General features: G+C 39.1%; 1 protein-coding gene across 6 annotated transcripts in view; it reads left to right on the forward strand.

Moving 5' to 3' along the window:
- Window positions 1-22,502, forward strand: part of ano1a (anoctamin 1, calcium activated chloride channel a) — a 77,931-nt gene that overhangs the window by 16,874 nt on the left and 38,555 nt on the right. For 5 of the 6 annotated variants that reach the window (XM_007887726.2, XM_042341467.1, XM_042341468.1 and 2 more), the window contains 9 exons: window positions 2,510-2,797; window positions 7,020-7,118; window positions 8,098-8,249; window positions 9,379-9,433; window positions 13,809-13,860; window positions 14,526-14,581; window positions 15,220-15,261; window positions 20,638-20,702; window positions 20,885-21,019. In XM_007887726.2, the coding sequence (XP_007885917.1) occupies window positions 2,510-2,797; window positions 7,020-7,118; window positions 8,098-8,249; window positions 9,379-9,433; window positions 13,809-13,860; window positions 14,526-14,581; window positions 15,220-15,261; window positions 20,638-20,702; window positions 20,885-21,019 (944 nt within the window). The remainder of the gene's footprint in view (window positions 1-2,509; window positions 2,798-7,019; window positions 7,119-8,097; window positions 8,250-9,378; window positions 9,434-13,808; window positions 13,861-14,525; window positions 14,582-15,219; window positions 15,262-20,637; window positions 20,703-20,884; window positions 21,020-22,502) is intronic. The other variant, XM_007887727.2, reaches the window with a different exon arrangement.

The raw sequence follows: 22,502 nt of genomic DNA on the forward strand, positions 1-22,502 counted from the left end.
CCCTAAACTTGAAGACTTTATGGACAATTATTGGGTTGCTGTAGGAAATCAAAAGTCTGTACCTGTGCTATAGATGGTGCTCTTCTATAGATTGGTTTACGACTGATTGTTTAAACAGCAGAGGGAGCTTTACTCTGCATCTGGCTATGATGTATTCTACCTGAAGCAACATGGAGCTTTGCTATCCATCTGGTGAGGTGACCTAAAGAATGTGGTTGATGTTGACTGTGTGATGAAAGTGGAAAACTGCAGTCACATCCTTCATCTCTCCTCCACCCAAAAAAAAAATGTATACTCAATCCACGACAGTTTGTGGGACACTGCTGAGCACAATTGGCTCCCGGGTTTTGACCACCAAACACACAGTCACTACACTCTACAGTGTGTTCTGTGAAGCGCTTTGAGACATCTCAACGACGTGATCAGGCGCTATATATATGTTATATACAGAATTTACATATGCGCATAAGCAAATCTTTTTAAACCATAAATGTAGAACAACAGTGTTGAGAGCATCCATCATAACTGGAGTAGTTCATGGATTCCATATACTCAACTCAGATTACAGCTCTGACAGGTTCTTCCAAGTGCTCTGGACTCATTGAATAACCAGAATATCTCCCTGATGATGGTGACGAGCAAACAGATCTGCTATAACTCACTGTCAATGCTGAGATATTGTCTATTTATTGCAATTAATTATTAGATATGAGCCAAAGTTAAACTTTGGCATGCTTTGAATTATTCTTGAGTAAATATTTACTACTACACTAAATGATAACTTTGCTTCTACAGTAGAAACAAAAGCAAAATACATTCCATTTGCAGTTCCAAATGGTACTGCAGTCAAAATGATTTGTAGGCAAAGCAGATCTTAACTGGTCCTGGCTTTTTCTATAAATTGTTCCATCAGTTATCTGACCAGAGAAGCACAGAATGCATTTTCAATTTTTAAAAAATCCAGACTGCCACTCACACAGCAATTTAAGTTTAAAACGTTTACATTTCCAAACACAAGTTTTATCTCGGCTGATTTATTTCTAATAATCAGTTTGTCGGGAGATAATGGCACAATATCACCATTTAGTCCTACTTCTTTCAGCTGCATGATCTGAATCTGAATCCAGCCCAGCAGGATTCATTGCAATTCAATTCTCTTCTGTCAAGTGGATATATAGGCCCTACACAAAATCGATCTAGGTGATTGTAAACTAGCTGCTGATGGGTTTAAGAGCACATCTTAAAACTCCCCAAATTCAGCATATATTTGTGTACCAAATTGATAATCTTTCACGCTGAGAGTCTGCAGGAATGGTTGTTTGGGAATATGAAAATCCACTTGTCTGGTGCAATGAGACGTGCTATTCTGAGGCTGCATTGGAAAGTTACTTTGCATGCTACCTGCATTATATCTGACCTGGTAGAATGTCAAACATGGAAGTTCTTCCTATCCAGATTTGAATGGATTTGCTTTAATGAGCTCAAACATCACCAGTTTTATGCACTTTTTGTTTCAAAAAACATAATTACTTAAACCATAAATACTTATGAGATTTTTTGGTGGGTTGCCAAGTAGCAAAATTAAAAACAAAACTCTAATTAATGTGCACGGTTGAAAAGAAATGATCACTGATGCACATCGGGTTAATTGGTGTAGCTCTCAAAATATTCAGCTTGTTTTTTTGCTATCAGATTCCACAGTCGAAATAAAATTGGCCACACACGTCAAGGCTATTTTGTGAGACGTTGCTGTGTGCAAATTGGTTGCTGAGTTTGTCTACAAAACACAGTCCCTATGAGTATGTTGAATATCTACCGCACTGAAGTCATGATCAGAAAGAAGAGCTCTTCCTTCCCTGCTTCTTGATGATTGATTGTTTGAAAATTAATTTTTGCCAATTTCTTCTACAATTATACACCTGACATTTACTATACTGGTGAGATGCTGCAGGGCTGTAACTGTTCTTATTTGGAGATGATAGAGTGGGTATCGTGGAAGGATAAATGAAAAGGGCCAAAGGGCCTCCATTATTTGTGACTCTGATTTTTAAATTTCCTTATTTTACCAACCGTTCATTGTCGGTGCCAACTTACAGCCAATCCTGCCTCCATAATGATTTGTTTACCTCCACTGTACTTAGCCCGGGTGGGGTTGTGGGGGGGAGGGGGAACTGAAATCAATATGCGCAGACCAATCCTTGGACTTTCTTGATGTCTGTGTTAGTTTTCAATGCATTTATCAACTGAAGCAATCCACAACTGTTTGGCGGCTGTATTTCGCTCATAAAATATACAGCCGATTCACTTTAGGGTATATTCTGTGAAACGCTTTAAGATGTCTTGAAGACATAATAAGGCGCGATATCAAATGTAAGGATTATTTATTATTATGTTTGACTCTACTCTGCAAAATCTCAAAATTCAGCTGACATGTAAACTAATGTTCCTCTTCTCTTGTGTTTGTGTTTTTTTTGCCCACAACCCCACCCCCTCCACCCCAACCCCCAAGATATTGAACACCATCTCTTCCGACCAGGACACTCAGTCACGGGACGGTTTGTACTTCCAGGATGGGAAGCGACGCGTGGATTACGTGCTGGTCTATCAGTTCAAGAAGTCGAGCCGCAAAGGGGCGGGCTCCCGCAACCGGGAATCAATGAACAGCCGACGCCAGGAGCCAGACCCTGAGATTGGTTTACAGCCAGTGGATTTCCCCGAGGATGACAGGAGGTTACGCAGGGAGGAGTACGAGCATAACCTCCTCGAGACGGGATTGGAACTGGAAAGCGACGAGGAGGTAACTCCACACACATAGATACAGGCATCGGAAAGTATTTCAGAGAGATTATCTAAGTCTTTTTGGAGTATGTAATTAGGTGGAGAGATATATATTATTTTCTCTCTCTGAGGATCACTGATCATATGGATTTCTGGGGACAGAATACAAATCTATAAGTTTAGCTAATATGAATGTGATTTCAGATGTTGTCTTCTTGTTTTATTGAGGGGGCATGTTAATATTATTTGAAACCCATAAATATCAGATCATGTGTATCCCTTGGTGAGATGGTGACTCTAAAGCAACTTTTATACAGCTCCTTTGACATGAATTACATGTCCCAGTGCTTTAAGAACTAAAATTGATTAGAATTTTATGATTCCTCAGTTGGAAGAGCATCAGTATGCAGAACTAATTGGATCAGGGTAAGAAGTTACAATAGGCTTGATCTTATAAAAGTAAAATACATTAGTTAGGGTACATCTTTTTTCTCTCAGTACTTCTGATAATAACTGTATATCCATCTTTCATAGCTGGTCACTTTCATTACTACAGGTCCTAGTAAAATTATTGTTTTGATTATGACTTTTGATTTGCTTAGTAACCATCACCCTTGTATAATCCCATGGTAGCAGTTATATAGGTACAGCTACATATTCTGTAGAGCTCTGAAAACATTTAAATAGAAACGCATCTTAGCTATGACATACAGATTTGTTCTGCTGCATCCTATCTCACTTAGTCCATCTAAACATTTTTTGCTGCAGAGGAATTTCAGACTAAGGTTGATTGTGTCAGCTCAGAGTAGGTGCTGCAGTGACTGATGTGCTGCATTGCATACAGAATACACTCAGGCGTCTATAAAATTTAGCAAGCTAGCCATTCAGCGAAAGGTACAAGTCTCAAGTCTGTGCCAGGAACTTTGGAAACGAATTAGCAAGGAATGCAGGAATCTATCTTGTTACATTGTACTTGGCAGGATGGGGAACTTTCATTCTAGTTACTGATGCAATTTGCTTTGGGTGAGAAATTAAAACCCAGCAGGTGAATAACCGTGAGAAACCAGAAACAGACACCAGTGCAGAGAATATAATGGCAGGTCAATGTTTAAGTTCTAAATGAAAAATTTAATCTACAAAAAACATCCGGTGTTTTTAACGTGAGTGGGTGAAAGGCACGATGATGATTGCAGTATCACATTATGTAAAAGCAGATTTTTTTTTCTGTAATCCCATTCCTGAATGCGTGGAAAAATACTGTAGACAGTCCAAAGGCCAATAGATAATAGAGGTCATAGGAACTGACACAATTATTTAAATGACACAAGGGATATTTTACAGTGAGTCAAATGTAGTTTTCTCATATTTTTAGTATCATTGTGAGTGTGTACATGTATAGAGATTTGTTTGCTATTTTGTAATGCTCAGCTTTTATTGCAATTACTTTATTTTGCATTATATATAATACAATTATAGGTTATTGAATGAAATTACAACTTCAATGTAATAACATTTTGCTTTTAAGATTTGAAACGATTTAATTTTTTTGGTGGGAATTAGTGTCTTGGAAACGTATTGCTTATCTGACATGGAATAATTGAACTGATTTTCTCCAATGGGATGCCAAAGTTCGCCTGACAGAAAATGTGGTTGTTTTTAGTAACAAACACTTGAATTAAAAAAAATAGTATGTGCAAATCCAATTTTTTCTGGGAGTGTTGCACCCTAAATGCATAAATACTGCTGGTTACTTCAACCTGAAATTGCTCGCTGCTACCCATACGTATGCTTTTGTCACATGTGGGGTCTACGTATGTCCAGTGCAAGTGATGTATAGTAAATTTACTTACGGGGAGGGATGGTTTTATGTGTTTAACAGTAAGTAAGGACTTTTCAAGAAAACTCATTGCCTCTGTGATCTGCTTGTAATAATGAAAACAGAATCACTGTTTGCTATGCTGTTCATAACATGCAGAGGGGAGAGGAAGGAAGAAAATGAGTGTTGGCTTCAGGGTGTATACTTGCTGTGGATCAGCAAAGCTCATGTTCTCTCATACATTTAAAGCTGACATTTTGCGTCCTTAGCATTGTGTGTAAAATGTTTTATTATCTTGCTTGGTTGAGCATTGCATCTCTTGTATATTGTTTGTCTTTTTACATTATTCCCTCACTGCTGCTTGCCTGGCACTCAGAATGATCTCAGCTGTGATTCCAGTCCAATAATGAAAAGAGCTAATAGCTTTGAACCCATGCAAGATTCAAAAGGGGACCCGGAACTGGTAGGAGCAATTACTTAGCGATCAGCCTGGTGTAAAGTAGATGGTTCTAGTTTGTAGTCATTAGCTTCTTCGTATCTAGCTGTACACTTGCATTACTCACAACAACTTGCAATGGATTACAAACTGAATCAATTTAGTATTTTGCCTGAAATCGACCAACTCTGCAGCCAATACCAGGAGCTGAATGGAACGCTTTCCTGGTTAGCACAATGTGGAATTACCATTATAGAAGGTGAAATTACCGTATGTACTGAGCCAAGAAGGAGTTGCTCCCAAGCTCCATTTAACATGGCATATTTTGCTGCTCCAGCCATATCTGGTCCATTTTGACCCCTTTGTCTGTGTAAGTCTAGTGATGTTGGCACAGGATACACTGTGCAGCAGCTCAATGTTAGTCATTCTCCCCATCATAAGTATCGTTGGGGGGAAGACTATTTATCTGTTCTATCCACTTAAAAGGTCTCACTGTGCTAGCAAATTATTATTACAAATATTAGTTGTAAAAGGCTTCTTGCCAATTTCAAGTTCAGCTTTCATTAACCCTCCACCATTGTAAATGTGTTCATTTTCTACTGTTGAATTGTTAAGTAAAACTAATGAATTTAGAATCTGGCACAAGGTGCCTCTGGGTCCAATACACATTAAATACCCAAGTGCATTTCACTCTGCTATTTTAAAATAAAAACACTGGTTTTAAATATTAGGACAGATGTAAAGCCTGTGATGTATCTGTTTGATTTAAAATGATTAATAGTCTCAGCGTTTCATAACAATCAAAAAGATGAGCTATTGAGATGGGAAGATTCTTTTGAATCTCAATTTATAACTTAATTTCAGGAAACAAGTTATAATTTGACCAAATGTGAAATTTTGGTTTGGGGTCACGCATAGTTTTCTATACACAATTTAGAGAGCGAGTGAAGTAGCAGTTTTACTACCACATTATTCATTGGGACAGAATCATAACCTCGGTGCCACATTAATCCTTTGTGAAATGTTTGCCCTGTCCACTTCACGCTACAGAATATGAACTTTTGGCCTGTGTAAATTGCCTGTGGTTGGTTTATAATAAATGACCAAGCTTGGTTGTAACTCAGTCTGGTTGACTGTCCTTCCTACAATCCCTGGTTTGACTCGTCGTCTATTCTAAAAGAATCTTACTTAGGCGTCAAGATGAAAGGAAGTTCTCACTAAGAGTACCCAGTTCGTCACTTAAGATTTTCTTTACAAATAGCACAAAGGGATTTAGGTGAAGAAGACCATTCAGTCCATTTGATCTCGTCCTTCTAAGATATCACCCATCCCTTCCTCCCATCACTGCACCAAGTTTTTGTTTTAAAATTAACTCATCACTTTTTGGCTGAACTGAAAATACACCATTGAACAAACCAATTTCAATCCTCTTGAGTTATGCATCACTTTGCTTTCCCCTTTTCTCCCACACGTCATGAACATAATGAAACAAAAAAAGTATCGCTATTTCAAACTGCGTAGGTCACACCAATTATTCATCCCAGCTTGTCTCAGTGACTAATGCAATTTCTGTGACTTCTGTAGGTTTCTAGTAAATACTCTTATGTCTGTGGTGGTGGCTCTCTGTGAAACTTTGTTTGGTGGTTCTGCTACTAAGTAGATTGTTACCGTGAAATGAACTGATGACGTGTGTTCCTGAATAACATTTACTGGCATTTTGAAAGGGTGCTATTTGTACTGCGTTATTATCTTTATATCAGGGCCAAGTATACAACACTGTTTTCTAGTAAAGGTGAAATTTGACTAGTAGCATTTTCAGACTGGCAAACAGAATCCATGTTAAAATGGGAAAGGAAATGTGAAGATAAAGGTCAATGTATAGAGAAATACAAACAAAGGAACCAAATACAGTGGAGCACAGTGACATTCGTGTCATTAGTAAATTCATTTGATTTACTTGTGATAATATATAGCTTTTTATTCCCTCAGGCAAATTGCTATGGCCTGGGGTTTGTGAAGATACATGCACCATGGCATGTACTTTGCCGAGAGGCTGAATTTCAGAAGCTTAGTATGCCCACTAACAAGGTGAGTTTTTGGCTGCTCAGGACATTAAAGACCGCATGACTATTTGAGCAGTGGTGCATACTGTCAAGAAACCAATGTCCGTCCTTGATGAATTTTGAGGTCGTTGCAGACTTCAGGTGAGTGCAAAATGGAGCGACCAACAGGTGTGACTTGTGTTCATCTTGTGGCCGAGCTGTAGTAAAAATCCAGCAATTTGTCAAGAATTGGTGCAAGATTTGTAAAATCTGGATGTGGGAATGATGAGCAGAAACTGGTCTCTGCTTTCACAATGTTTTATCCTTTTAAGGCCTGGTTTTGAGGTATTTCCTACTGCCTCGCCATTCCTAGTTTAATGTAGGTTTCCCCTGTTACTTTGTTGCTCTCAGACTTGCTCTTAGGGAGTCTCCACTGTCTGTAATTTTCCTTGGCTTGGGTCCATAGATTCCCTGCTGTCTCTGAAAGAGAGAACTGGCAAGATCCAGAGAAAGAATGAAGAATGTAAGGAAAGATTGAGGGAAAGTCCAGACAGATTTGAATTGATGAAAAGGATGAGAGATACAGACAATAGAGGAAGCAGAAGTAAGATGGGGAAAAGGTAAATTAAGACAAAAAAGAGAAAATTGACTTTTTAATAAAAAAAAGTGAGGAAACAGGGTTCAAATAATAATAATAATCGTTGCATTTGATATAGTGCCTTATCACGTCTTCGAGACGTCTCAAAGCGCTTCACAGAATATACTGTAAAGTGAACTGACTATTTTGTGGGCGAAATAGGAAAGAAAGCAAAGCGGAAGGAAAAATGAAAATAAATTTATAGTAGTAGATTTCAGTAGACTACTACAAAAGAACTAAATTGAGAATTTTGTTTTACATTGGCCTTCCAAAATTTAGCGTTTTATTCATATTTACTTTTTTCATTAAATACTACTATAACAATTGTGCATTGTGCAGTTAGTTCTTGCAGATAATAGCTTATTTAATACCGCTCTTAACTTTTCAGGTCTATGAAGTAAAACAGAAGACCGGGATCCTCAGCAAAATCTCTAATGTAATGCACAAGATTACGTCACCATTTCGACCAAACTTGAAAGAACAGAACAATGTGACATTCAAGCATCTTTCTTACCCATTCTCTAGAGAGAAGCAACACTTGTAAGTACAAAGACAAAACGTCAATGAGAATTGGTGTTGCTCCAATGTGAAATTCCAACGCGACGTAGAATTAGTGCTGTCTGCTAGACCATGCTCCAAGAAGCAACATTAATTGTGTAGTGTTTCAGAAGTAATACGTTTTGGGGATTGATTTAATTAAGTTTGTCACAGATGCTTTCTCTCCAGGGAAAAAAGGCTATTATTCTGCCATGTTTTGCAACGAGAGACACCTTAGATGTTGCTTTGTGCCCAGTTGAAAAATAATGTGATTGAGTCAGCTTCAGCAATCCACAGGTTCTCACTGTTTTTTGAGGTACAAGTAAAGGCATCTAATAGAACCAGAACTTATTCTTTCTGAGATCACTAGGCAATCACTTCTATTTTGCAGCTGAGTACCTATGTAAGATGAGAGACACAGTTGGGTATATTTGGTGGAGCCATTCACTATCTTGTTTGGGACACCATTTCATAGTGACTAAGATGATGAGGCAGGTGGGTGTCTGAGTTCATGTTTGGACATGACATGGTTCCCTTTAAGAGTTTAGGTGGATTGTACAGGGTTGAGGCTGGTCCTAGGCGGTGAGAGAACTGCAGAACTGCTTCCTATCAGTCTTACATAAACCCATCACTAAACAAAGATGAGTGAATTTCAGAGTAGAAGGTATTTGCATTACTTCCTGGCACGGCAAGTAATATGCAGAAGTTGGGTTTATTGATGGGCCGATAATGCCGAGGGTTTCTCTTGACACTGTCTGCAAAGCGGTTGCACAGAATAATATGTGCGCTTTCACAAAGTATCATTGTTGATCTGAGAGCTTCAGCCCAGATCTCTCTCCCTCTCCTGTATCTGCTTGCGTGTTTTAGGCTTAAGCTTTTTACACCACTTTGTGTTGCTTCCAATGTAATGCAATCTCTCTCCTGCCTCGTGATAGTAGATCTGCGTTGTGCAGTTCAGGTTGAGTCTTGCATGCCATGAAGTAGAGGAAAGATCATCTGACCAGACCAAAAGGACAGCACAAGGGTGTGAATATTTCTAAAGGACTGCTATTTTCTCTTTCTTGCACAGTATCAATTCCTCAACTGCGGAGGCTCAGATTATTTAATAGTACGTGTGTGTTTTATTTCCTAGATTTGACGTCTCAGATAAGGCTTCATTTTTCACCAGCACAGCAAGAAGTACAATTGTGAGTCTCCTGAAACTTTAATGTGAAATTATTACAGTAAACATTTAAACTCCATTTTCCTTGAAATGAAATGCTTCCCCTACAGGGCTGCAGTTACTGTGGTACCACACACACATTTTGTTTTGATTACAACTGTCTTAGTATCAGCGCTAATGAATCTGCCATTACGCTTTCTTTCTGCGTTCCTGAAAAATGGGGAAAAAAAACCTCAAGGTTGCCAGTAGTATATATTTTTCTAAAATGTTTAAATAAAGAATTTAAGAAATGATGGTTGCAGGCAAACCTGGATCCAGGGTCTCAGCGGCCATGTTATAAGTGAGGTGTGAAAAAATGGCTGACTTCGGGTCATCGGGTCATTGCAAAATTGAACACAGGAAGCGCTGCTGATATCACTTTCTACGTCTATGCCCAGGACCTACTGGTTATGTCCGTGGCATACAGGAAGAGATGTCAGCAGTGATCTGGTGACTCATAAATTGTCAATTTTTAAAAATATGTATCATTGAATATGCCCGGGCCCACATCCAGTCAGCTTTGGTGGGCAATGATCAAGAATGGGGGGTGGGGGGGGGGAATGGCCAAATTTTCCCCCTCCTCTCCCTTCCCTAACCAGGCAATTTGAGGCCATCTTGGCTGAAATCGGCTAACTCAACGCAGACTGGAGCTCAAGCTCTTCTGGTCTCTATGATTCGGTCACTGATTGGATAAATTTCAAGCTGCGAGTTAGCAATTTTTAATGTTGAGGCTGCAGGATGCATTTTGTGCTGATGCCGAATGGTCTCCTGACACTGAAGCCAGGAGCCAATGGGAACGTGATGAAGATGAGAGTAAGGGTGCCTGAGTGATGGAAGCACTCGTTTCAGAACCATGTTTTGATGAGAGGATGTACCAGAGACTTACGTGAATATTCTACATTATCTTTAATCTGCACTCGCATGGGAAAACATGGGCTTTTAGGCACAGTTCATTGAAATAAATGCTCCATCTGACTGCATACAAATTAAAAAAAAAATTTCCACAAGTTATTTGTATACAAGGTATTGACAGATAGCTGGATATCCCTATTTTGGAGACAGCAGAAATTTTAAATCATTTAAGGTAAAGGTCAGTTCAAGTGAATTAATAATAATAATAATAATCCTTGCATTTGATACAGCGCCTTATCACATCTTTGAGATGTCTCGAAGCCAAATGTTTTCACATCTGTACTCCCTTTAGACTTGCCCATAGCATCCTGTGAAGAATATAATGATGCTAGATTTCCATTTCATTTCAATTGCAGGGAGATCCTGGCAATGGATAATTAGCACAGTTTCAAAGGCTTGCAGTGAGAATGATAGCTATTGATCTTGGATCTATTTTGACAGTGGCAATGCTTCTGAAGGGTCAGGTTTGATGGTTTATTTGATGTGTCTTCACACAAGGATTGTTTCTGTAGCAGTTACTGTAAGACTTACTGGACGGTGTATCTATCTTTCCCCAAAGATTGCTCAATATATTAATTGGCCACTATTTTGTGTTCTGCAGTTACACAGACTCAGTGCTTCACTGATTTTAGCTGCAAGACTGTTTAGTACCACAGTTATCTGATCCTTTTGTTTGTTGTGTGTTCCGTTAACCTGTGCTCAGAAATTCAAACGCCATTTCTTGGATTTCATTAACATATTGTCGTCACTACGGATCAACAAGAACATTTGTTAAAGGAGAGTAATTATTGCTCATTAAGTACAGAGCGATCACCAAGGGACATCACTTTCCGTTTGCATACTGTGTTCTATCAGCTGTTAATTCCAGTAAACCAGCATAGTGTTGTGATTAGTGGCTGTTTGTTTATTTCATCTTCTGATAAACAGTCCAGTTGGGGCAGAAGTATATGAAGCTCGCTGAGTCACTCAGACTGGACAACTGCACCAGGGGAGCTGTGACTCATATCAGAGATCTGAGCTTTGCTGTTGCATACCTAGTCCCTGAAGAGGAGACTTTGCTTTTTGTGAGTGTCACATTTTAACATGGCAGACAATATGAAGGAAACTTTGTGTAGGCTAGGAAATCAATATCTTCCTGAATCCTCCCCATCGCCACCAAAGTTCAGTTATATATCCACAGCATTCCTAAGAAGGCTTGATTGCTGGATCTTAGGCATTCTACCATCTCCAAAAAGGCTACATAGGTAAGATATAGATGGGACAAATCAGCAACCAAGCCTTCCTAGGAATGCCGTGGATATATAACTGAACTTTGGTGGCAATGGGGAGGGGGGTAATTCAGGAAGGTACATATCTGAAATGACAATGTGATAGCAACTATTTGTTGTGAGGCAGTGCCAGGACATTATTAGACATGTGTGGATATTTGGATAATGTGGAGCGGGGCAGGCCAGCAAGCACGGCCCGGGGGATTTCAAGTCCAGAGGTGAAAAAAGGCACTGATGAGTGTTGTGGCTGTGTTGGAGGTGAGATTGTGGCAGAGATGGGCGATGTTTCAGAGATGAAGGAAAGTGGGCCTGATCAGAACTCCGCTGAAAGATTTGAAGGGGAGTTGAGGATCCAACAAAACACGGAAGATAAATAATGAGATAAAGTTGTTTAGTTTCTCAATGGTACGTTTTCTAGGAAATGTTATGTATGCCAAATGAGCAGTGGTATGTTTTCTGAACATGTACACGTGTCCATTGCTGCATTTGGTTAAAGTTGATATCTTTGTTAGATACAGTCTTACCAGATGGATTTTTCCAAAGTCATGTGGGAGCTTTAAGAGTCACTCCACACCCTCCAATGTTAGTCATTCACAAATGTGACCAGCGGAACCATGTGCTTGATATGTCACGTACGCAGAACATGATTCAGTCCACATATCTGAGATGATAATGTGATCGCAACTATTTGTTGTGAGCCAATGGTAGCTGGAAAAATAACTTCAGACACCTGTGCGTTAGAACTCAGAGTGCCAGGAGTAACCATGTGAAAGGACGCTCACTCTGCACAAACATTGTAGGCTTTGAGTACCTTGATGTTACCCAAACTTCCTGCCAGTCACCTCGCTGCTTGCTCATCAGGCTCTACACAAGAGATGTGACCACCAAAGCAGCCTAAACTCCACAGCTAAAAGGAAGCTGCTATTTCAATTGTGTTATTTAAAATAAAACAGGAATGAGCTGAGATGCTTGCAACGTGTGACTGGATCATTGCAAAGGAAGGTAAACTTGCTACTTGTTTTCACTTCTTGCTTGTGGTTTGACATTTTTGAGCAATCTGCAGTATCCTCCACATATCAGTAATCATTCAACATAGGGTAAATGAATTATCTGAATTGCTCTGATTAATGCCTATAAATATTCTCATTTGTGGAAATGTTTTTAATACCGCTCAGCTGTCATACTTATAGTGTGCTTCATCATCTGCAAGTCTATATGCCTTCACTGAGCAGTCGCTTTTGCTATATTTAGCACCAGCACGCAATGCCTTCGATTTGTCAGAGCCAAATTACAGTTTGCTGCTTATCAGGACTAGGTGCTAAGTTTCCAAATTCCTCTTCTCAGTACGTTTTGCTTTCCCACGTACTTTAGCATCCTTAACAAACACTTTGCGTACATTGCTTCTAAGCAGAAGAATTCTAAGCAGAATTCTATGAGAATTCATGCCCAGTTTAAGATATTCATGCTTTCTTTTGTCAATCCCGTTGTCTGGCCAATTTGTCTCATCAATCTTGAGCCTTCACGGTCAAGTGATTTGCTATTTTTGTCATATTTTCCTTGTGAACCTGGAATGATTTTTTTTCTTTCAGATCTATTGATTTGATGAGTGCAGAATGTTAAACTGCAGACAGACTTCACTATTTTAGGGGTGATTTGTGATATTCTCCAAAGATTTGGGGAAACTCCAGGTTGAGTCTTCTCAGTCAAGTTGGGGGTTGCGGGGGGGCAAGGATTGGTATTTGGAAAAGCTTTTAAAGTGTGTCCCACCATCTCCCCACAATTTCACTTCACAATATATTCTATGAAGCGATTTGAGAACTCTCAATGATGTGATAAGGCGCTATGTCAAATGGAAGTATTGCTACAATTATCTTCGCACCTTCAACATTTTTTCTTCCACATTTTGGAGGCTTTAGGAATCCACAAACCTATTGTTTCCCAAGGAGAAAAGTAACTAAAACAATTACTTTTAATTGAGGTTAAAACATTTCAAATCATTTTCTGTGCCCCTGAGATTTGTTTCAAAGTTCCAGCCCCCCCCTCCCCCCACCCTAACTCTTAACATGCTACTGGGTGTTTAGGTGTGACTGGGCAATAAGATTTATTTTTAAAACATTGAGCTGCAAAGCAAAATTCCCTGAAGTTCAAAAGGAATAATACACGTTCTCTCTTTCCCCCTAGGTTTATGAAATATTAAAGAGAACAACTTGTACCAAAGCCAAATACAGCATGGGTAAAGAAGCTTGTTTTCCCTCATCTACTTTTTTGGCATTTTAACACCTGTTGCTTTGAAAGCTGCTGTTCCATTAATAATGCAAGTAAACACTAAAGTGATCTGAAGAACCCATGTGATACCAGCTTGTTATTTCAAAGATATTTAACTTTGACAGTGTATGTCTGTAAGATTTATGGTGAGAAATTCTAGATTAGCTGTACTCCATTAACGTAGCATTTTAGAGCATCCAAGATGTGTCAACTTCTTAAAATGGTCTTTAAAGATGAAGCTAGTCTTCTGCGAATTTCTTTTAAGAACTCTGCATTTTGAGACGTCAAAGCTAAAACTGACCATTTGCCAAACTCTGCACAACTTTGAAATGCAGTAAATTTACACCAAGGTGAGAGTTCTACCCGGTGGTTTGTAAACTGAATCCACAAATTGCATTTTTTTTCTCCCTGTGGATATTAGCGATATGGACTCTGGCTCCATATATGATTAACACCTACTGCTCCGTAGCACAGTGGGTTCATCTGGTTACATTTTTGTAAACATTTAATGTTATTTTCACGCATAGGCTTCTTTACTAATGCACAGAAACAATAATTGCTAGTTTAATTTTAATCAAAAATCAACTTTGTTTGGGATTGTCTACTTTAAACAAGTATTCCTTTTATTCACAGGTATCACAAGTCTTCTTGCCAGTGGAATTTACAGTGCAGCCTATCCTCTGCACGATGTAAGTCTTTTTTAAAAAACAGTTTAATGTTAATTACATTTGATGCTACAACTAATAAAATGCATTGCTTCCCCTGTGATCAAGAATGGCTGTAATGGGTAAATATGGGTAATGTTTTTTTTAAAAGCTGGTAATTGGATCTTCTCTTTTAAATAAACTAATCCACTCCAAGTCCATGGCTTTGTGGCTGTTTGCGGGACATTGCCATGTGCAAATTTGGTTGCTTCATTCACCCACAGATGGACACAGTAATTGCTTTGAGACACCTAAACAACATAAGCACTATATCAAACACAGGATTCTTCTTATTAAGTTCTGATGACACCTGGTCTATTTAGGTGAAATTGTATTTAAAACAGTTTTGGATCATGGTCTGTCTCTTATTCTTTTTACTCTTTTTAGCTAACAAGTAATAGCTTGTGGAATATTTCTGATTGGTGGTTGTATTTCTTTTCCGATAGTGTTGTTATCTGTGCTTTTTTTTCTGCTTGTGTTACATTTGCTTAGAAACTTGTTTAGCAAAAAGTGGTTTTTTTTTTATCAATTAAATATTACACATGGATGCTGAGAGGGGAAATTCTAACAGAGAGAATGTGTTATTGCTGCATGGAATAACGTTCCTTTCTTATTCTCTGTAGGGTTCATATGAAGGGGAATCCATTGAGCCAAACGACAGGAAGGTTAGTAAAAGATTGAAGCATTCTCACTCTTAACACTTGCAGTGTAACCTTTTGTGATGTTGCTCTTGTGAGACCGGGTTCTATGGTTGCTGTGCAGCAATCGTATATCACCAGCTTTGTGCTGCATCAGTTTAAAACCAAGTTCCCGCAGGGGCTCGCTGGAGCCCTAAACCAGCACACAGCATTTTCTTTAAACTTGCTTTCACATCGAACATGTTGTTAGTATGATTATCGTAGTGATCAAGTTTGTGGGGCGATGATACAAAACTGAAGTGTTTGCTATTTAACGTATTATACTCGTCACAAGCCAGTAGTTATTTACTGTGCTGCTTAATGCTCTGCTAAGCAGCACTTTACAGCAGTGTGGTCCAAATGGTGGCCCACGGGCCACATCCGTTCCCAACTTCCTTGTCCTCCGAGCAAGTGCAGGCCCCATGCCAATCAGGAGGTAGTCACCGGGGCTCAAGCCCTGCCGGGCAAAGGGACTGGCGAATCCGGATAAAATATTGCTTAAATAAATATAGAAGTCGCTGGGAATGCTCAACAGGTCAGGCAGCATCAATGGAGCGAGGAATATCGCTTGTGTGACCCACAAATGTTTCTCAAGTCCAGCATCCAGCCCTCGGCAGCCAAAAGCGTGGACCACCCTGCTTTACAGCGTAGTTAATTTGAGCGGCACATTTAGTACTTGAGCATTTGTTCCAGCAAAATTGCACAGATTAAGACTCGAACAATGGACTTTTCCACTCTGGGAACAAAGGTTTTGAGACACAATATTGGCAAGATCCTGCTTGGAATTGCTTGGGCACACAGATTGCTGTTAATGTACGTTTATTCAAGTTAAAGGGGGATGTTTGTGGGGCTGTTCCCCACACAACAGATGCTGTGCTACAGATGTGAGCTGTGAAACTTTGGCAGTGCTCCACTTGTCCTCTTGTCTGGCTAAGTGATGGGAACAAACTGAATGCTGACTGTTTGTGCTATGATTTCACTGCCCCTGCAGTAAATATATTTACAAGTAATGTGGTTAAAAGCACTTACCACATTTTGGAAATGTGCCAGAGAAAATCCTGTTTTCTCATACTTGGATCTAAACAAAATATCATGCATTTTATTTTAGTTTTGGCCTCCAGGAAGTGGCCTCATCTTCCCTTCCCCCATCTCACTCCACATTCACCCACTCTCCCTTCTCTCTTATACCCTCCTCCTCCCCCCAAAGTTTCTGAGACCATATGTATATTTCCAGGGATACATTTTACCAGGAAAACACTTTTAAAACACTTAGTTCATAAAATGAGAGTTTTAAACATTTATATATTATCAGTCATCTTATTTTGCCCAAAAATATGCCGAAGCTGAGGATTATTGAATCAAACGGTCTCTCTCCTGGTTTATACTGATAGATGGGATGTGGCAACGTTAACTGACTGAAAGTATTCACCAAACCTATTCAAATCGACACCCAAGGCTTTATATTGAAAAAGGTCCATCTGCTACTCCCAATGTTATGTGGATATACCTATGTATTGTCATTTCCCCACAAAAATATACAGTCAATTCACTTTAGCGTATTTTCTGTGAAGCACTTTGAGACGTCTCAATGAAGTTATCAGGCGCCAGATCAAATGCAAGGTTTAGTGATGAGACAGCCATGTCTGATTGAACAAGCACAATTATTGCACTATCCGAAGTATCCCAATGAGTCAAACTGCCTCATTACCTTATGCATATCAGCAACAACCTGCTTTTTGTATAGAGCACACGTACTATGTTACAATGTCAGTAACATAGCTGTGTATTGCAGCATATCATATCAGTGTAGTAGCAGCAGAGGTGTAAAACTGGTTCCCAATGGTAGACTTTTTGCGCCTTGGAACGTCTTCCCGACGTGAAAGGTGCTATACAAATGTAAAGTCGTTGTTGGAGACTAGCAGGGTTTAGTGGAGATGGCTCATGGCCTCAGGAAAAACTCCTAAAACCGTAAGAAAGGTTTAAATAAAAAATATATATATATTGAACAATCTCGAAGCGAGTGAGTGCAAGAGCGACTGAAAGAACACAAACCCATCAAGTAACTGGTTTTAAGTATAAATGTTTATGTGTTGCCAAAGTACACAGCAGGGTCTGGCCACACGGATCACTGATGGGATTTCCCATTATAAAGTCTGAGTGAAAAGGTTACTGTATTTAGAGATCAAAGGCAGTGTGACCCTCTATCTGCTTTCGAGTATTTCCTACACTTGTGTACTTGTCCAAAATGATTTTGTGAGCGAAGCATCTCAAAGGTGCGAAAGACCAAATTGACATGCAAGTGTATTGCATCGAAACATCACAATGTTTCTAAGTCATTGGTATTGCAGTGAATGAAATGCATGTCTGCTATGGTAACCATGCGCATTGCCTAACTGTGATGGTGTTCGGGTTTTGGCAAAGCAGTCTGCGGTTTAAAAACAATTCCAAAAATGGTCCATCTAATAAATCAAGTGGCACGCTACAAGAGTAAACAGAAATACAGTGGGTAGCCACAGCACATCATTCAACCACGGTCAATGATCTTCAGAGGCCTCTTTAAAATCTGCCAAGAGTTGGCGTAGGCTTTGAAGCACTGGAACACATTTTAGGGCAAGTGGAATATAAGCCACATAACCAATTTCTGTCTCTTCTATGCAGCACTGCTTTCCTGACGGTGGTCATTTCTAGGCCTGGTGAGAATTAACAGGGCAATATGACTATTTTTAACACTGACATTTAGAATTTCACACATTTCAAAGAGCTTAAATTCTGTCTGGTGGAATTTCACCCCCCCCCCCCCACCGCCCCACTCCATGTCCTGCAGCTAAATTGAGTACTTACTGCCTTTGAAAATTAAGTAACGTTTTGATTGTGCGTGTAATATATATATATAGATATATATCTATACATAAGAATGTATGTGTGTGCAGAGGTCAGGTTAGAGGGCATTATTGGGCTATGATATGAGTGTTGCTGGGATAACGTTGCCTGCAGACGCTCTAGATTTACACTCGCATGTGAAGTATGGCCACTTTGGTGAGATAACCGAGGTGTGTTCTGGACAGTCTTTGCAAAGATTTAGAAGAGAAGTGAGGGGTGGGAGGATGTTAAGGAAACTAATTGAAATCAAGCCAGATTGTTTATCCCCAACAGTATACATTTACCATCTCTTAAGATCTTACTTACATAATGGCGTCAGGTGAAATACCTTCTTTCCACTTGGAAAAGTTGACACAGACTTTACCAATATAAAGGTGTCTGTTGCGATGCTTCTTTCTGAATCTTGTATCACAAAGGTAACAATAAAACCAACACTCTGTGACATTAACTCCGCAATGGGGAATGGCCTATTATTTTTAAATTGGCTTAGCAGATGAGAACAATTGGAACTTTAAAATAAGTCCGAGTTATAGTGGCACAAGGCCAGATTGTGTTTTCAATTCCTGGAAAAAGGATTACTGTTGAACCATGTTTTCTTTATATTTCTTAGGACACAAAATTGCTATTTTTTTGTGTCCTGTTTACCAATGCATAAACGTTTTAATCCAGTGAATTGAAACCAATGCAGTCCTGGTGTTTGAGAGTTGACCTGCTGAATTATGTCTTTATATCCTGCACACTTCAGTATTGCAAGGAATAAAGATATGGTTCTTTCTGGCTGTAAATCTGGAAGTGAATTTTGCTAATGTGAAAAATGTTCAATGCCGACAGAACCTCCTGGTCTACTTAAATACTCGCTAAAGCAAATTTGCTTTTCTGTTTTTACAAGAATAATCCTTGCATTTGATAAAGCCCATTATCACGTTTTCTGGACGTCTCAAAACACTTCAGTGAATATAACTGTAAAGCAAATTGACTGTATATTTTGTGGGCAAAACACAGCAGCCAATTGCGCACAGCAATGTCTTACGAACATTAATGGATTGAGTGAAACCACTTTAACATGAACCCACTAAAATACCACCAAACAAAGCAATTCAATAGTGTTGCATTGGATTCACGTCTACACACTATCACTGTTCTTTGTGCTTTCTCTGTGCTACTTGCTCCTATCTCTTATTTTGTGAGTTTGCCTTTGATTTTCAGTCTGACTATCCCAGCTGTTTCTCAAAGTGCCTAAAATATCCTGCAGGAAGCAATGACGTCCCACTGTAATGTAGTGTCATCCAAGTTTGATGTGGAAATCTGTATGTCTAATTTAGACAAATTAGTCCTGTTGATAGATGAGTGCATTGAGATTTCCTATGGGAACAGCTAAAATCCCTTGTCCTACATCAGGAACCGTTTTGATATTCGAGTTGAAGTTCATTATTATTTGTGAACTGTTTTTTTTAAAAAGTGTATTATGATGACCAGTATGTGACTGCAGCTACTTTGCAAGGTCATGTGTATATGTAAATGTTCTCAGGCAAAGATTAATTAACTTTTTTTGAGGGGGGGGGGAGATGCAACGCTATGTCGTAAAGTCATAAGTTATAAGTTCATCTTGTTCTCATTTCAAAATATCTCGCCACAAAATAAAAGCATGACAAAAGTTCATGTAAACCTTCTAGTCTTAAATCCAGTGGGTTAATTACACCCGGCTTGGCGATAGACCACAAAAACTGCCCTGGACCCATCTCAAATGTTTTTCTGTGTGTGATGTTTGTTTATCTTGTGTAGTCTGGGTTACAGTGGGTGGTGGTGGTTGGAAGGGGTGATACCTTGTCTCCGGCTGAAATGTCTAGCAGTCAATTTACCAGATTCACAATGTAAGCTGTACACAATTCTGCAATACACAGCATTAGTTCTTGCCGTGGTTGCATCACATGTGCCGTGAGCTATATAATAAACAAATAAACTTCTTTGAAAAACCAAAACACAAGATGTTGTGGATCAGCAGACACTGGGGCCTCGATGAACATATGTACCTTAAGTGAACTTTTGAGCCTTGGCTCTTAAATGAATTTTTGTCTGAACCCAAACTCCCGAGTACAAATTCATCAACTTTTAAAATAATGGTGTTGCGTTGGATTTTGGTACATCTGATCACTGGCTTGAATATTCATTCCTCCTCTGTTCTTACAGTGCGATCCCACAGATCAAATATTGATTAGTTTAATGCACAGATTGAGAATGATTGGATTTTCATGAAAATCTTAATTAAACTCTTTCCTTGCACTGTTCTTGATTAACATTCACAAACCCTCCACCTGGGACTGCAGGTGGGAGAGGTGGCACACAGTTCAACCAGCAAGTAAAACTCTCTTGAATCTTTACCACAGAAACGCCAGTGCAAAGTGTAGTGCTTCTATATACAGAAACAGCTTTCAGGGAACGTTACAGGGAATTACAGACTAATTTGGGACTTTCCTTCTCCGTCAGCTTCTGTATGAAGAGTGGGCGAGTTATGGAATGTTTTACAAATACCAACCGCTTGATCTCATCAGGTAAGCAAAAAAACATTTTTACTCCTTACCCTCCACCCCTCCTGATCCCAACCCCCAGCTCAGGTCCAAATCCTTGACAATCCAAAGGCGCTGCACAAATGTTATTGTTGTTAAAACTTTAGAAAATGAAAACGTTGGCAAATAATCTGAGACTTTAGTAACAGAAAATTGGACTTTTTCAGGAAATACTTTGGGGAGAAGATTGGATTGTACTTTGCTTGGCTTGGAGTGTACACACAACTGCTGATTCCAGCTTCCACTGTGGGCGTCATTGTGTTCCTGTACGGTTGTGCAACGGTCGATGAGAATATTCCCAGGTAAAATCACAGCTTCTTTTTCTAAATCGTTAACTCGTTCAAATTATTATTATTTTTGTTTGAAAAAAATTTCAGAGCAGGATGTTAGTTTATTTACATTAACACACGAGACCCCCAAATTCTTCAGTCTTGTCCTGTAAGAAATCTTAACGGAAAATCAGCCTTAAATTTAAAGTCGGTTCTGAAGAAAACTGAATTGAGAGTACTTTTAAGAAATTTCCATAATCCTTGCACCATCTTAGATTTTTAAGACAAATTTGCCTTAAGGGCCAAGACAAGATGGAATTTCAAGCCAACGCAACAGTTAATGCCTCGGTCCTGGAGACTGGAAAAAAAATCAGCAAGTTTCAACTGCTGATTGCATCTAATAACTACCCTGCTGAAAGTTGAGCTTGTGTGTATGTTGGGTGAAAGTGGTATTTGGTTTATTTCTCTTCATTTCCTCTCATCAATGCACTTGAGTCTGTGGAACTTGTGAAACGTTAAAACATTTTTCTTTAAAAATTGGCAAAAGGAAAAGAATGATATTTATTTAGATCTTTTGACTCACTTACCCCTGCAGATGTAGTGTGACAAACGGAGTAGTGAATAAGATTAACCAGGCAATTCTCCGTGAGAAACCAGTTTTATTGCCTAGAATAGATGCACCATCAGTAAAATAAATAGGATGAGTACTTTACGAGCAGGTGGTTTATAGAAATTGATTCACTTGTGTGTCCTGGTGTCCCAATTGGATTAATAAACACCATTCTAGAGGACGTATAAACAAATGAGTGTCAAGGACTGGTGTATGTCAGACACGCGTTTTTTTAATATTATATATATATACATATATTTTCACAGTATATAGGTGCACATTGTTATACATACACTAAATCGGTTCTGTGGAACCTTTCCCCTCTCGGGCAATCTTCTTAGCTCTTTCTTTTGCTGCAGTTTTTGTTTTTTTTATTTTTGTTGAAGTTGTTCAAATGTTCAAATAATTTCAAATGACAGATATCCAGCCGGTGGAAGTGAAGTTTGCGTTCTTCTAAGTGCTTCATACATCCTGTTAAAATAGTACCCAAGAAACGTTAGCACACCATGATGCTGAAATAATGAAGCTAGAATGAGATTGTAAAATAGCTTCATTCCTCAGAATGGCTGCCTTTGAAATCCTGCCTGGTAAATCTTTATTAACTTACGTGCAGCAGATTTTCCTTCTAGCTATTCATATGCATCTTAGCTGCATGCCCACAGTCAATCCTATGTTTTTCTTTAAAAATGTAGGTGGCTATTTTCTTCATGGGATTTAGGGTGACGTGCATATTAGTCGAGAGGGTTTTCTGGCTTATTTTTAAAGAAACCTGTCATGGGATTCTGGATGGAGTAGGTTAGCATAACATCCTTTCATTTGTAAAGTTTGGGTTCCAAATCCAGCCTACACTACATGAAGGATTACATTCTTCAGTCTGACTGTAAAGGATGCTCCTTGAAGTTGGAT

Source organism: Callorhinchus milii, unplaced genomic scaffold (assembly GCF_018977255.1).
Source record: "Callorhinchus milii isolate IMCB2004 unplaced genomic scaffold, IMCB_Cmil_1.0 Scaffold17, whole genome shotgun sequence".
Lineage (NCBI taxonomy): Eukaryota > Metazoa > Chordata > Chondrichthyes > Chimaeriformes > Callorhinchidae > Callorhinchus > Callorhinchus milii.